This window comes from Salarias fasciatus, chromosome 13 (assembly GCF_902148845.1).
Source record: "Salarias fasciatus chromosome 13, fSalaFa1.1, whole genome shotgun sequence".
Taxonomy (NCBI): Eukaryota; Metazoa; Chordata; class Actinopteri; order Blenniiformes; family Blenniidae; genus Salarias; species Salarias fasciatus.
The window spans coordinates 17,141,617-17,157,222 of record NC_043757.1 but is presented as its reverse complement, the minus strand read 5'-3'; the positions used below and the strand labels follow the sequence as shown (position 1 = coordinate 17,157,222).

The window sequence follows — 15,606 nt, the reverse complement described above, 5'->3', positions numbered from 1 at the left end:
CTGTAAAATGTGAGCAACCTGAAACTCTTGATTCTTCCAATAGTTCAAAGTCGTCTCAGTGGCTTTATAAAACCTGCTGAGTTGAGTTAAATTAATTGTGGGAAAGGTTTTTCATTATCCACAATTCATTTCATTCACATCAACATTTACGTCACGTAAGGACAAGTTTACATTTTCCTCAGTTCAAAGATCTCTACAGTGACAGCTGTAATGCAGTTTGTGCAAACACAATCTGTTAGTTTTGCATGCGTAGATTTGAAGACAAAAGAGGTATTTATGCAAGCAAAGACAAAGAATAATATCTGGTCAGTTTTACCTATACACACTCGGGAGTCTGTCTAATTCCCTAATTCAGTAGTACAATCAGCATGTTGGTTTAAAAATATCATATACTCAGAGTGTGATTGACTGGGTCAGACAGGGTACTGTATTCTGCCTATGAGCACCAAAGTGGTCCTTGTCAGAGAAAGTGAAGAAAACATCCCACCTAATTAGGAATAGATATTTATTAAGCCATATCTTTCAAGGGTACAATTTTAGTTTATATCAATACATTGAAAACACAGTGAGATATATATAAGATGGATTTTGAATGACTCTTCAGAAGTTTTAATTTTCTATTTATTTTTATATCCAATAAAGTAAGACATTATGTTTCTGTTATATTTTGATTGTTTATCCAGGTGGAAGGTGTTATTTATATCATTAATTTCTTCCAAGAAATTTGTAAAGTGCTGTTCGTATATGTTCTGAGACTTATCTGAATTTGTGTCCTGGGCTATGTTGATATACTCAGTATATTAAATGTATTGAATTAATTTGAATTTGAGAAAAAAATGTTTCCATTTAAATTTTCATTTTTTTTTTTTTTTTTGTTTTTAATCAAAATTCTGGGCACCATAACTTAATGAACTTGACCTTTCTTCACACAGCACGTGCTCTCACCTGAACCTTCCCCATACTTGGCGCTGTGAGCCCACGTGACGCCGCCCTGGAAACCCAGCTCGCGGCACACCACGTTCGCCAGTTTGATGTCCACCTCATCGTCGCACACGCTTCCCCACGTGTTGTTGTGCAGCACTTCCACGCGTCCCTCGTGGGCCTCTCGGGGATAATTGCCCGCCAGGCGCACCTTGGCGGCGGGCGCGCGGGCCGCTCGGCGCTGAGGCGACGTGGTGCGTCGCGGCTCGGCGCGAGCCTGACGGGACAGGGAGAGCAGCGCGAGGAGGAGGACGAAGCAGCTCAGGCAGAGGGCGCGGGTCGTCATCATGACAGGAGGAGCGGGTCTGCAGATAAAGTTTGGTACACTGCATTTATCCAAATGATGACATTATTAATTTAGTAATTTAGTAAACAGCTAAGCTGTTTCCACTTTGACATGCACACATCATTAATGCTATTCGTCATACAAACTGAACGCAGGTCCCATAAGGAAAATGAGGTCCTTGGTTCTTTAGCAGACCAATGGTGACATCCTCTGGACAAAGTAGTTCAGGTAGACTACATAGGAATTCATGCACTGGGGTATCCTATCCTCATACCAAGCTGCTCAGAAGTGTTACTGTCACTGCACATCCTACAGCTTGACTCGTTTTGTATTCCCTCTTTTGTTCTCAGTCACTATCAACCTGCTGGGATGCTGTACCAAGCAAACTATGTTTAAAAAAAAAAAAAAAGTGAAATCTTTTCTCTGGTGTCAAACATAGGCATATAATTAGAATTACACAAGCACACTGGTGTGGTAATTTGCGTGCGTAAACATGCCCGAGGCTGACAAACCAGACAAGGACACAAGGCAGATTTTAACTACACATGAACAAGTGTCTGAAACACCAACGTGCTGGTTGGGACTGATTTAAATAGTAAAATTCCTGGAGGCCACAAGAGAAAAGCACAGCAGGGTAAACTCAAGATGTGTTTCCCTAAAACTATAAGATGACAGACTGAGAACAAGCAAACAGTCTGCGACGCAAACAGTAAATCTGGTTGTACTCACGAATCAGTGTACAGAATGTGGTTTTACGGAGCACTACATCGTAAAACTAACAACTGACAGTTTTTTCCTCCAGATTCTTTAATCCTACTGTATTTTGTAATGTATCCACAAAATATATAAGGATCTGAAGCACCTTGCAACAAATTTTCATCCCTTCAAACACCTGTTACACCTGGACTCCGATGCATACATAAGTACCAACACAACTACTTAATAAAGTGGAAATAACTACTTAAAAAAATTATCAAAAAATGATTATTTCACCTAAAAAAATGAAGTGTAAAATGAGAAAGTAGAGTGCCAGTGGACTCACCTGGCAGGCAGCAGATGTTGCAGTGGTGGATGTCACTGGCAAGGGGAGAGTGACTGAGTGAAGGAGTGTGTCTACTCTGTGCTCTCCTCACTCAATCCTCCCTTCTTCCCTCCTTCTCCATATATCCCTCCCTGCCTCCCTCGCTGCCTCCCTCGCTGCCTCCCTCCTCCTGGGCTGCCTTTCTCACCAGCTCTCTTCCCTTCATATAGAAGTGCTGACTTACCTAAGCAGTGCTAAAAAATACACTGACAAAGTTCAAACTACGAAACTTTCCTTATTAATTCCAAACATGGTTTCTCATTTTAAATTATTTTGACATATGGACGACAAGTTAAAGTGTCAATAAATTATCTCTGATGTAGATCAGATGTAAAATAAATGAATCAAATATCAAATACTTAAAACATGAGACATCAGCAACAATAGAGGGGGAATAGCACAAAATATCTAATATACTTTAAAACAAATTTTCATTATTTAATCAAACTTATGTAGTTTAGAGACTCTCATTTCTGATTGGCTGAAGGTGCTTTACACAACCGAAGTGTCGCAGTGTTACAAAACTACAGAATGAACGTGAGTAAATGTAACCCACAGGAAGAGCTCCGAGTCCAGAATAGTTTCAAACATCAAGTTCCGAGTGTCTTAAAGAAGCTCCCTATACCACAGGGTAGATATTTCCCTGTTGAGATGGCCGCAAACCACGATCTCTAAAATAGGCGCAGCCTCACCGTAGCCATGGTGAACGTGACTGATGAGAATGAGCCATACCACCCCTGCTCAGGAGCGTGTTACTATAGCTCAACCTATCATCGTGGTATGGAAGCCATAAAGGTTCAACTCATCGTCGTGGATGTAGAATTAAAAAGTAAAAAAAAAAAAACTGAGCTGAAATTCCCATTTATGGCTTTCAAGCCAGGTCGCTTCAGTACTCTGCCTCATTCCAATTTAGGCTTCTTCCACATGTGCACAAAGGCCTTTCTCCTCGTCTGACACTTCATTTATTTTTTTTCTGTCGTTTTGGGAGGTTTTCGGACAAATTTAGCAACTCGGAAATTTTGGGCCTCGGGGTGTTGTGCTGATAAACTGTTTCTGTTTTCGAGTAAACCTCAGTGGGCACCTTTCTGAGGCAGCGAGGTTTATTCATAGACAGGAAAATTTACAATCATGACAGGGGAGGTAGCAGCCAAAACATCGTCTGCTGCCATAAAAAAAAAAAAAAAAACACTTAATCTTAAGCAGATTACCGGCGGTGCGAACAGGAATCACACGTTACATGCGTGTGTGTTGGTACGTGCACGGGGAGGCTTTTGAAGCTGTAATTGAGATGTTTGTGTGTGCGTGTGTGTGCAAGTGATACGTAGTGCCACTGGGTGGCAAAACGGTGGTCCCTCCCTGGCCTGGTAAACCCGAACAGGAAGAGCAGACCCCACATTAGCGGGGCCAAATCAGAGGGATCTCCAAGGCCGACAGGGAGAGGAAAGAAAGATGTAAAGAAAAAGAAAAAAAGGGAAAGTAAAAAGTGGTTACTAAGCTTAAAAACTAACTATCATTTGTGCGTGCGACATGCCTTCATTATAATTTATGGCGAGCCGTTGCATATTAGACTGACTAAACAAGAGCAGACAGGTGTCGCTGCCCGTGTGCCGATATTTTACAGCTCACTGGGGGCGTGTACGGGTGAGAGTGCATTTCAGTGCTCTATAGAGCAAAGCAGGCCTCTGTGGCAGAGCGCTCGCTCTCTCTCTCTCCACCTCTCTAATTACGCCGACCGAGCCGGCTCTGCCCTTACCCACAATCTGTGGAGGCATGAAATAAATACATGCTCTCCAACAATAAACAAGCGCCTTTTCAAACGACACCTCCACCCCCTCAACTCCAGCCTCTCCAGGCCTTCATAACGCTTTCACTTGAAACCGGCTATAGGATCGTGGAGGTGCACGCCGCGTGGATTTTATCCAGGTTATGGATGAGATTTGCAGTGAGATGTAATTTCACTTGTAATAATGTTAAAGGGTATTTTCCCTCTGAGCTCAAAGTGAATTCTGCCCATACATTTATTCCAACTCAAGTACATCCTGAAAGAAATATACCTATCTCATCTTAAAATTCTCCTTATTTAAGAACCTCTACAGTAAAATCCATCCACCCCACCCCACCACTAAAACAGGAAGTACTGTAACAAAATAATTTTAGATCATTGTAGACCCAAAGAATGCCTTCAGTGAAAGGGCTGATTAAATAGTAATTATTTTAACATTTCTAAGAGATGAGTCTAATGAATCAAAAGACATTTCCTCAGGAAAAAGTGACAATTGAAGGCGGTCATTGAGAGAGAAAATCCTCTCCTATCATGAGAAATCTGGAAAACATTACACCACATGAAAAAATGGGGGGAGGTACAGTACATGTACTACAGTGGAGGTCTGAGCCAAAGGTTTGGCTGAATACGAATATCGTTCTTATTAAAAAGTGAAATGTGACTTGGGCCTGACACTTACTTTCTTCTTCGTCAAGTTCTTGTATTTCTCTGACTTCTGCAAAACAGCAAGTACGTATAGTTAAAGGTACAGTTTAAGCCCATTAATGTTTGGACACTGACATAAGCTGTTAATCCAGTTTTTACCTGTTCACTGAGCCATATTTCAGTTATAGTTATATAAAGGACTCTCGACTTTCGTTTCAGGAAATCCACATTCAGTAAGGATGAAGGGTTTCAGAGTTTCAGCTCCCTAAAATGTGCCACCCTCTTAACTGGACCTAAAGCAAATGGACAGGTGACTCAAAGGCTATTTCAAGGGCAGATGTGGGCAAGTCCTCCATTATGACATGAAGCAGACAAAAGGCACGGAGTTGATTTGAGACGTGGTGGTTGAAGTTGGAAGATTTTGCTGTGAAGACAACGAAGGAGCTTTCCATACAGGTGAAACAAGCCATCGCCAGGCTGCGGATAAAAAAGGCTGCACAGTTCTTGGGTGGCGTTTCATGATGCAGGTGGACAGTGACCCCAAATCTACAGCTAAAGTAACCCAGGAGTTCAGTAACGCAAAGAATATTCTTGAATGGCCAAGTCAGTCACCTGATCTCAACCCAGTGGAGCGTGCATTTCACTGTAAAAGACTAAACTTCGGTTAGAAAGGATCACAAATGCTGGCAGAGCATTAATGAAAGTTGAAAGTTAACAACAGTCATGATGATGCTGTATTGATGCTTGGTTGGTCGAGTGCTGCAGCTGTCAGAGAATTTCATGTAAAAGATGATGATGGGTTCACAAATGAGCTGTGAAATACAGCTAGAGCAAGTGTTGCGTGCCACAGTTCACTTTGACCTTTTCTTTTTTTTTAACTCTGGATTGACCCAAAATGTACATCAAAAAACTCACTTCTTCTTTGTTGGATGCGTGGAGCGAGTCTATTGTTGGCGAAGGTAACCGAAACAGCGTGACATGTGGGTTTCTCTGGCGAGAGGAGAATATTTGTGGGTTATTTGGGACGCCGAATAGCAATTATACACAATTCAAAATGCATTTTTATTAGCCTCATTTAAAATGTCTTAACAATTTTGTTTTAATTGCCTTTTAGATGCTTTTTTACTTTAATATGTTTTATTTTTATGATTTCAATGTAACTTTATTTACTTGCCTTTGTGAAGCACTTTGAATTGCCCATATATGAGTGCTGTGATACAAATAAATTCGCCTTTCCTGAGGAATAACAAGGTGAAAGGAGTCGGTGTCCCAGCACATCAATAGATCCCGACCTAATATCTGCATTTCGATGACCCAGGAAAAGTTTCAAATCATTCTGCATCCTTTTTCAAAGAGTTTAATCATCAAGACTGAAAGATTGATGGAACTCATCTTGGAAACATGCTCAAAGATAGTAGGAAGTCTTAACACCTCACTCGTGCTGCTTAGGCTAAAGATCAAATCTTGAAAATCGAGCGTATATCCTCCTTATTTTGCAGCATGTTGCCGACTCACTCCAGTTACTCAAGCTTTCAGTTTCTCTTGTTAAAAAGTCATCTGCGGCATACTTGTTGCTTCCTCTGCACATTTTTAGAGCCATTTCCAGCTCTCGCTGGTTTGAGCGGTCACAGTTTCTCTAATGAATCTCTCGCTCTGCCCGGGTTAAGTGTCTTCCACTGCTGATGAGGAAGCACGTAAATTTCCCCGACTCCAGGTCGACCCGCTTGATTCAGTAAGGTTTTTGTTTTCATCTACAGTGACATAAATTGTCTTGATTCCTGACTTAAAATAAGAAGGTATATAATACATGAACCTCATGAAATTTCAGCCTAAGTACAATTGTGCCACCATGTGGAAGACAAGAGAACCACACATACAAAGACAGGACAGCCCTGGAACCCCCCCCCCCCCCCCCCATCCCATACCCTCAAGGTCTTACTTGCAAAACAAGAGAATCCGATACATTTTCGTTGGTTCAAATACTTTTATTAAATATAAAAGACTCTTTCTGCAGTGCAGTAACAATAGTACAAAATATTTGGGAGATTAACACAATTGCAGTGCTCAGGATATAAACTTTACAATTAGAAATATGTCATCCTGAAATAGTTTGAAACAGGATAAAAAGAGGCTACAAACAAAACAAAAAAAAAAAAAAGGAGAAAATAGTTTGCCCAATCTGAAATATTGATGCAGTGAAATTAAATACATGCTCTGATAAAAATCAAGCTGGCTTTATTTAAAGTCTATAAAATAACTGTTCTGTCAACTTGTAGCACCGGTCAGATAAGCCTGTTAACAAGTGCAGTCTTAACATCTGGCCTCCGATTCCTATTTTCACGAGTCTGAGCCGCAGAACGGGGGTTTTAAGCAGGAAAGCAGAACTGCGGCATGTGACTCTTCACATCAAATTCTCAGTTGTTAACAAGGCTCATCTTCAACGCTAGAAATAAACAGAACAGATGGTGTCATTTATGATACGCTTCTAGAAGTCATGAAGTCAGACACCAAGTGGCCGAAGACTTTAGGTGAAATTCGTTTTCACTGCATATTGTGGGGGAAAAAAAACAAAAAAAGAAAAACACAAGTATAAATAGGAAAATAAATACTCTCAGCGAAAGTTGTTGTGCATAGTTTTCATAAGAGTGAACGTAGTGTGGACATAAACCAGGTGAAATAGTTTGAGCAGGTGATACAGGCGCATACCGAGAAGCTTTAAACACACCGTCTAGTGTCGGAATTTAACAATATAAGGTTTTGTTTGTTTTTTTGAGGGGGGTTGTTTGTTTATTAAATACAGAATAATCGGACTCTGAGATTCTTAGAAAATACTGAAATGGAGGCCCACAGGTCTTAAAACACTGCTTCAAGGTTTCAGCATTTTCTACATGAGGGGTGTGTTTGACACAGAGGCGACGATCGATGTGGCCCTTTTCTTTTGCATAGGGACAAAGTCTGATGTTTGACATGCAAATGTTACTGAAAACATGCTAAATATTCTAATTCTGAAATAAAATTGGTTGAAGCCTCCTCATTGGAGCTGAGTCAGAGACCGACGCCGTGACTCGGCTCTACTGTAGTCGACAAATTGAGATGAGGCCTCAAACTGGAACAGCATAATCCGCAACGACAACAAAGACATATGGTGAAACCGCCATGATAATTCAAACAATACCTCTTGAACTCAGATTTTCTGAGACCTCAAAACCTTTTGGAAAGCAGAATTTGTCACCGGATTGCGCAGTATCGTCAACTGTTGATTTGACTTCTACTCCACACCGCAAGCGCTATCAAGAGGACAGAACTTGTCGAAATGGCTCTACGCACACGCGAGGAATGTGTTCAAGCTTCCAACCGACGCACTGGCAGATATTAAAAAGTGCACCTAATTCATTCATGCATTGGCGTGCACAGTTTCACAGTCCTTTAACACCAGATGTGAAGTTTCGACATATGCAACTATTTAACTGAGGCTACATGTTACAGTATAAATCAAGTGTTCTCCAACTGCGGCCTGGTGGGAGCCATTGCTGTGCCGGTTCTCATTTGACTCAGCACACCCGAGTCCAATGAATGAGTCATGTCGGGCTGTTCCAGAGTTTGATGGCAATCTATTGAAGCACTCAGCGCATCAAGCTCTGAAAATGGCTCCTGACAATCAGGCAAACATTTAAATCATTCAAGGCAGTATTTCGTAAGGCCGGGGCCAGAGAAAATTATTATATATATAAAAAAAACAAACAAAAAAAAAAAGGCCCCCCAAACAGGGTCTTTGCAGCTTATTGGCTAGAAATAAAAACTAAATCTATATGGAAAAGTACTGAAATGTGAAATACATACAATGGTAATTCTTTGGTCTGTCGGATGTGATGAGGAAGAATGGGACACATAAGCAGTACTCTGTTAAACATTTAAAACTCTGAAAACGGAACATTTTGTGCCGCTTTCTTGAGAAATTTCTAGAAAACTGAACTTTTTCTGCCGCGTTCTTGAGAAATTTCTAAAAAATGGAAGGCCTTCAAAACTGATCTAAGAACTTAGGATTACTCTCACTGCTGCCATAATTTCATCATGGGCTTGTGAAAACGTGTTTCCCCCTACAGAGGGAGGCGTTAATGGCTGCAAATATAAACACTTTGGTGTGGAGGAAAAGACTGCATCAAATGGTTTTACCGACTACTTCTGGATAACATGAACTGCTGTGCAGGTAGAACAGAAACCATCATGCTCTGAGTCCTCTGTGGTATGCGTGTGACTGTCCGTCCCGTTGGAGGCCCGGCGCAACCATCTGACCCTTCGAATACTCCGGTCTGCTTCGCAATATTAAAGTGGCTAACCCACGTGTTAACAGGACGAACGAGCTCCGTTGGCACAATCGGCGTTTTCCCAGTTTTCTGTGACCTACTGAGTGTAAACTGAGTTCAAGGCTGCCAGGGTTTCCTGTCCTTGCCTTTCTGGTCGGGAATGTGTTTGTAGCGACATTTGTCGCCAAAGTGGCAGCCAGTGGTTCTCCAGAAGTAACACTCGTCTCCGTTCACCGGGCCCCGTCTTCGAGGTCTGCAAAGACACCCAGAGGAGGCCAATCAGCCGTGAAAAAAAACAAAAACAAAAAAAAACTGCGTCTCTACCGTATGATTCCACAGAGCAGGGGAGGAGCGCCTTACCCAGCCGCCGCTCCGGCCTGCTGTGTGACAGGAAGACAAGTCTTCAGCGGAAGTGGAAGGACCTTCGGAGTGCGGCGGTCAGGATAGCGCACCACCAGTCGCGTGTTTTCAATACAATAGCCCTGCGTGAGCGAAGAGACCGAGACTTGAGTCCCATTCCAATGAAACAAGCACGTGACAGAGCGCAGGGACTGAGTGGAAGCGCTTACATTGAGCTTCTCCATGGCACGAGCCGCCATGCTCGCGTTCTTGAAGTTCACAAAGGCACAGAATTTGTCATGCAGCACCCGAATGCTGTCGATCTCGCCGTACCTAAAGTAAACAAGTCAGTAAATGAGCAATAGATTGAACAGGTTTCCCTCTACCTTTAGAAAAAACTCTGAATCTAGCAGACGGAGGTCCTACGTTTTAAAAAGGTCCCATAGGTGTTTCTCACTTAGTTCGGTTGTCACATTCCCCACCCACAGAGAAGGCCACGGGCTTCTGCAGCAAAGACAGAGAGCATGGGAACGCAGTGAAATCACAGAATACACAAAACACAAAATAGAAAAACACCACACAGATTGTAGCCATGAATTTGGACACTAAACCTCCACACCTAAGATTTGAAGAGAAACAAACTGCTGCTTACCCTGGTTGCAGAACTGAGGGATCTTGGCTCCCAGCTGCACAAAAACAGAAAAACAGCTTCGTCAACAGACTGCACCGACTATCAGCTGCTGTTTTCATCAACCTGAAAAGGTTAGCTAACACTATATGCATAGAAGAAAAAATATATATTTGTTTGCAGATCATCTTACGTCGGTAAAAGTCAGAACAAGACGCCAGCACAGCCTGCACAGTTGAAAATTTCTCAAGCAGTTTGACACAAGTGGACACGTCTTCGAATCCATGATCCTGAGGGGAAAACCAGAGGTAATACAGTTAAAAGAATGGAATCAAGTAATTACTTGGGTTGGGACATTTGCTGTGATATGTACCATTAACTGCAGCACTTTGCAGTCAAATAGGTCGATGACGGCCTCCTCGCAGTCTTTGTCCAGCTTCAGAACCAGCTCCATGGCCTTCTCCGCTTCACCGTACCGCTACAACAACCGAAAGAAGAAGAAGAAAAAAAAAAGAAAATCAAGGCTAAATGAGTCGCACTGATTCAAGCATGACACCAGTTGATATGCTTCCGACTGGCCCACAGCCCTGCAGGAAAGAGACCTGAAGCAAAACGGTTGATTTTAATCAAGTTGATTTCATTCTACAACATGCAGACTGTCAAAACTGAAATCTTATAAATTCCAAATCAGTTTCTACAGTTAAATATTTACATGTTCAACATCAAACAGCACCTCTTTTTGCTGTGGGAGTGTCTGCAGAAAAAAACCACACACGTAAGAGAGCGTCCAAATTCCAAGCTTTCCATTGATTATATTCCTTAACTTAGGGAAACAAAGATGTAGGTGTAGTTAAATGTTTTACTATCGGCATGTTGTTAAATACAGAGAGCTTTTCCTTATTCTGTTTCCTATTTTAAAAGTAGTTTTTATTCTGAATGAACCAACATACAAGTAAACTTGGTTCCTATTTCCAGTTTGTTAAGTAACTTTCAAAAATGCAGAATTCCTACATTTCGCAACCCCAAACCGACCTTCATGCCCATGAGAGCTCTGCCCTGGCGGAAGTATCCTTTGGGCCAGTCCGGGGCCAGCTGAATGGAGCGTTCGGCATCCGTCAGAGCCTCCAGATACTGCTCCAAGCAGTAGTAGCAATACGAACGATTCCCAAAGAACCTGCGGGATGATGCGAGGATTCCGTTTTAAAAATACACGTCAAAAAAAAGCCGAGGCACTCTGGAGATGTGCCAGACGGCGGAGGACATACCTGTAATCCTTCGGATCACATTTAATGGCTTCTGTAAACATGCTGACTGCCTGTGCGTACTGCCCCTCCTGCACCAGCTTGATCCCTTTTTCTAGAGGAAAGGAGGATGCTTGAAAACGGTTCTCTGAACTGCAGCCTGAGTGCAAGTGCAGCAAACTGACATGCTTGTATGGAAAAAAAAAAAAAAGTGCAATCAATAATGTCCTTGAAGCTTTTGTTTCTGTTTCAGTGAATATGCTATTAAAAGGACCGGCCATGTGCTGTGCTCTGCAGAAACTATTACTCACCTGTCAGTGAAGCACTTTTCTTGGTCATGGTGTCAGTTTCATTTGTCTGTGAGCAAAATATTATTTCAGTCACCTTATATTTTTTTGAAAATGCACGTACAGACACACAAAACACACAGTACAGCGACTGCTTTCGTGGTCCAGAGTCCATTTTTCCACACTTCAGACTTTGGAATTGTTAGAGCAACATATTACTGCCAGAAGAAAAATAGTCATCAGCTTATGACAGCAGTTTTTGCTTTGCCCACATCTTATGCATATGAACACAAAAACTATGACCACTAGACTTGTGTCGGCTGTCCTTTTGTGATCAATACCTGTTGAGACTATATTAATACTCTGATGCATTGCATGCTTGCAATAACCATCCAGGCCTTTGTCAATCTCGTCCTAATCTTTCAATATCACTGTATTTCTGCTTCTAAAACATCAACTTTGCGAACAAAATGTTCCTTCTCTGCTCCAGAACGCCAGCCGATAACATCTGCTGTGATAGAGACACCATCCGTGTGACAGACTTCACCTACATGATCAGGACATATTGGCTCTCACTCACTTCTCTTCTGGCCTCGTTCTCCTTGTTTTCTTTGGACTTGCGACTTGATCCTTTGGGTTTGATATGGCTAGCAGCATTAGCAAAGAAGGCACTGCTCACATCCCACTCTGGCTCCTGCGGCATAGAGGAAAATCTTCATCATTAGCCAGCACCTGTAGAATACAGGCGATTCATGCTCAACACATGGTATATCATTCCCCACCTCCTCACTAAGCTGGGTCTTGCGCTGTCCTTTGAATCCAGAGGGCAGTGTGACTGAAGCAGCCTGTGATTTTGCCTCTTTTCTCTCTTCTTTTTGAGCTTTCTGTTTCTCCTCTTCAGCGCCGCCTTCTGCCTCCGATTCGCTCTCATCCATTTCAGACTCTGCACCTCCATCATCCTCTTCGTCATCCTAATGCGCGGGGCCACGTTTACATTTAAACATTCACAGGAGAATCCAGACGCAGCGCGATTCGTTAGAGGGAACAATGACCGGTACCTGTTCCATGCTGCCGTTCTGCTTCATCTGTTCCTGCTTCTTACGTTTCCGCCGACGCTGAAACAGACATATAGCTTGTTGGAAAATGCCCACATGGAGGATTATGAGAGCTTTTCAAAGGCATCCGAGGGGTCACCTTTCTCTTGGCTTTCCGTCTCTCCGCCCTCCGTCTCACTTTCTCTCCTTCACTCAAATCCTCCTCTCCGTTCAACACATCCTTAACGAACACACAAGCAGGTTGGACATTGCTCATTACCCCTTGACCCCTGCCATGCCCGGTCAGGCTGGCACCATCTGTTTACCTGTGACAAAGCGGCATCGTCGGTGGGGTCAGAGGTCGCAGCGGCGTAGTCCATCCGCTCCTCCTCCTCGGGCTGCTGCTGGACAGCGGGCGCTTTGGGAAGAAATGGATCAAACTGATCATCGAGCGCTCTTGTTCTTGAAATTATGTAATGTGGAAAGGAAGCAGAGTGTGGGCAATTTGCAGCGAGCTGATTAAATGCACTCATCCTGCCGAAGGAAGGAAAATAACCCCTCAACACAGTGGGAGTGCATAATGCGGAGTTCCTGTGAAATGCGAGACGAGCAACGCCATCATCTGATATGATTCCACGCGTATCGCTGCTTCCCTGTGCATCGATCATCATTTACATAGATTAAAGGTTAGCATGACTAAGAAAAAAAACAGAAGGTGGAGGATGTCTTGCTCCAAGGCTCAACAGTAAAACTGACAGCCGCAAGGGACTCGTGTTCAAAGTGTCCATACGACGACTCGCTTGTCTGAATGCTCAGTTTAGGGCAACATATAATCAACAAGTACATCTGAACTACCAATATTATTACAATCCAGATTACTTTTTTTTTTCTTCAAATGCACTTGATTGGCACTTTAAAGCATTCAGAAACACAAATAATTACACTACAACAATTAACCTTTCCTTAATCTGGTTTTGTTGAATATCTAATGTTAAAGGTAATAGTATCTTTTAAAGTCTTTTAAGAAGTATGAGATGAAAACAAACAGAACATTTCTCTGTTGACTGGCTGAAAGTCAGTTTTCTTGTCCCGCGATCAGATAATTACAGTAACACTGAAGTTTGAGAAAGTCTGTTCTTAGAAAGTTAGCTGAAATCAAGATGCACCACAGGCTTGAATGTAGGTTATGCATGTGTTGGAAAGGTGTGGCGAGTTGCACATTGGTCAAGCCTCAACGTTACAGCTTATTACAGTCGAAGGCAGCGGATGAAAACGAACAGAAACAAAAACACTTGACCATGCAGGAATCCGTGTGGTGTCAGATTTCCATTGGTTCAGGAAATGTTTCCAGAGAATGACAAATCCATACTTGGTCTGTGACTCATGTTATGACTCGTGAAGCTTTGATGGAGGAGCTCAGTTATGCTGTTCAGGCACCACCTCTAAATACTGCAAACTACTTATCGTGTGAGAAAAAGAAGTGAAGTAGCCATCGGACTTCCTCATTCTTACCCGGTCTATTAATCTCTGGAGTACGCTGGCCCTGGTCAACATTTTCTATGATAGAGAATGCTCCGAAAGCACAAGTATGCAAGACTTGGTGACCCCTCTGACACGCTTATCCATTTCACCACATATTTATCTATATGTCAAACGCTCCCTCCACCACTCCAGCACAGCAAATGTGTCTTCAAACATACATGGAGAGAGCGAGGAATTTCAGCTGTCCACGGTCTGGCTCGCGACTCGCATATCAAGAAACATGCCCCACTAAACAGCTCCATCCACACAGCCCAGGCAGACTTCGAGGTCAGCCTTCATTACAACTGAATGTCCTACAAACTCGCAAACGATACATAGTCGGTGGGCAGAATGCAACAAAAGACTCTCTGTTTCTCCTCTTCATCAAAACTTCCCTAAAATTAGGGTTGAGTTGAAAGGTGAGCTCTTTCCACAGGAATGCAAAATAACAGCGTATCGCCGGGGAGGACTGCAGCGTTGGGTTTTTACCCCTCCTTCAACATCGCGTAACAGAGAGGAGGAAAGCCTTATCACCTAAACACAACCACCTGAGTGATTTAATGTGTGTGCAAGTCACACAGCTGGTTGCACAACAAATACATGAAGAAGATGAAAACTGGATTTCGGCCAGAGAGTACACAGATAAGAATCTGGAAACTGAATTAAAGAGACATGGGACTTTGATACAGCCGACTTATACTGTAACAGTTTTGAGTGTGGCCCAGCTGCTGGTAATCTGATTTGAACAGTAAGTGCATCAACTAACCTGCTGCTGCTGGAAAAATTAAAAAAAAAAGAAAAAAAAAGAGGAAGAGAGTGTGAGCACATGACAAATCCGAACTGAAATCAGCCTGAGCTGTGTTGAGGGACTTTTTGCCACCTATTCGAGGCATTGTTGTCATACCGTCATAACCTGGGCAGAAGACTTCCACTACTTGTGGCCCTCCAGACACTCGTCGGGCGATGCAGATTTTGGCACGCGCTCACTTGTTACGTTCGGTAACGCTTTGCCTCACAATAGACCGGCTTGGCGTGAGAGTTTTTCAACCTATTCGACAAACTTTGTGGCCTCTAGTGCGCATACTTGGAAGTAGTGCAAGTAAAGGGTGTAACAGCAAGAGGGAACTCTCATTGACTGGCCGCGGGCTCGGTTTGGTCCCTCGCGACAAAGACACCAGTCCAAACACCGTTAAAGATCAATTTTCACCACGATCTCCCCGACCCGCTTCGAGGGGGGATCGGTGCGGGAACTTGCGGGTTGAGTTGAGAAAAAGTTTTTCGAAGGTGGGACGCTGCTTACCGCTGCCGAGTCCCAACAGTCTGCATATGTCTCTGGTGAATCTCATGAGGGCAACCATCCAGCATTATCGTCTCCAATATCCCACAGAAGGCGGTTAGGCAAATGTTTCGGTCAGCCCGGGCACGTTAGTCACATCGGGACGATCGCTGTCGAATCTGCGGGAATCTGTCGGTGGT

The 15,606-nt window shown here is 43.0% G+C and overlaps 2 protein-coding genes across 3 annotated transcripts in view; both read right to left on the bottom strand.

Annotated features, from left to right (window-relative positions):
• Positions 1 to 2,435, bottom strand: part of loxl4 (lysyl oxidase-like 4) — a 25,151-nt gene extending 22,716 nt beyond the window's left edge. Inside the window, exons 1-2 of the mRNA XM_030106743.1 lie at positions 2,310 to 2,435; positions 946 to 1,286 (exon numbers count right to left, since the gene is read on the bottom strand). Coding sequence (XP_029962603.1) covers positions 946 to 1,270 — 325 coding nt within the window. The 5' untranslated portion in view covers positions 1,271 to 1,286; positions 2,310 to 2,435. The remainder of the gene's footprint in view (positions 1 to 945; positions 1,287 to 2,309) is intronic.
• LOC115399412 (hsp70-Hsp90 organizing protein 2) overlaps positions 1 to 15,606 on the bottom strand; it is a 16,891-nt gene extending 1,285 nt beyond the window's left edge. The window contains exons 1-16 of one of the 2 annotated variants that reach the window (XM_030106744.1): positions 15,431 to 15,606; positions 12,936 to 13,027; positions 12,770 to 12,850; positions 12,634 to 12,690; positions 12,358 to 12,546; positions 12,156 to 12,269; positions 11,600 to 11,645; positions 11,313 to 11,403; positions 11,080 to 11,221; positions 10,421 to 10,525; positions 10,241 to 10,337; positions 10,072 to 10,105; positions 9,846 to 9,923; positions 9,650 to 9,752; positions 9,441 to 9,562; positions 6,740 to 9,333 (exon numbers count right to left, since the gene is read on the bottom strand). In XM_030106744.1, the coding sequence (XP_029962604.1) occupies positions 9,198 to 9,333; positions 9,441 to 9,562; positions 9,650 to 9,752; positions 9,846 to 9,923; positions 10,072 to 10,105; positions 10,241 to 10,337; positions 10,421 to 10,525; positions 11,080 to 11,221; positions 11,313 to 11,403; positions 11,600 to 11,645; positions 12,156 to 12,269; positions 12,358 to 12,546; positions 12,634 to 12,690; positions 12,770 to 12,850; positions 12,936 to 13,027; positions 15,431 to 15,488 (1,545 nt within the window). In that variant the 5' untranslated portion in view covers positions 15,489 to 15,606 and the 3' untranslated portion in view covers positions 6,740 to 9,197. The remainder of the gene's footprint in view (positions 1 to 6,739; positions 9,334 to 9,440; positions 9,563 to 9,649; positions 9,753 to 9,845; positions 9,924 to 10,071; positions 10,106 to 10,240; positions 10,338 to 10,420; positions 10,526 to 11,079; positions 11,222 to 11,312; positions 11,404 to 11,599; positions 11,646 to 12,155; positions 12,270 to 12,357; positions 12,547 to 12,633; positions 12,691 to 12,769; positions 12,851 to 12,935; positions 13,028 to 15,430) is intronic. The other variant, XM_030106745.1, reaches the window with a different exon arrangement.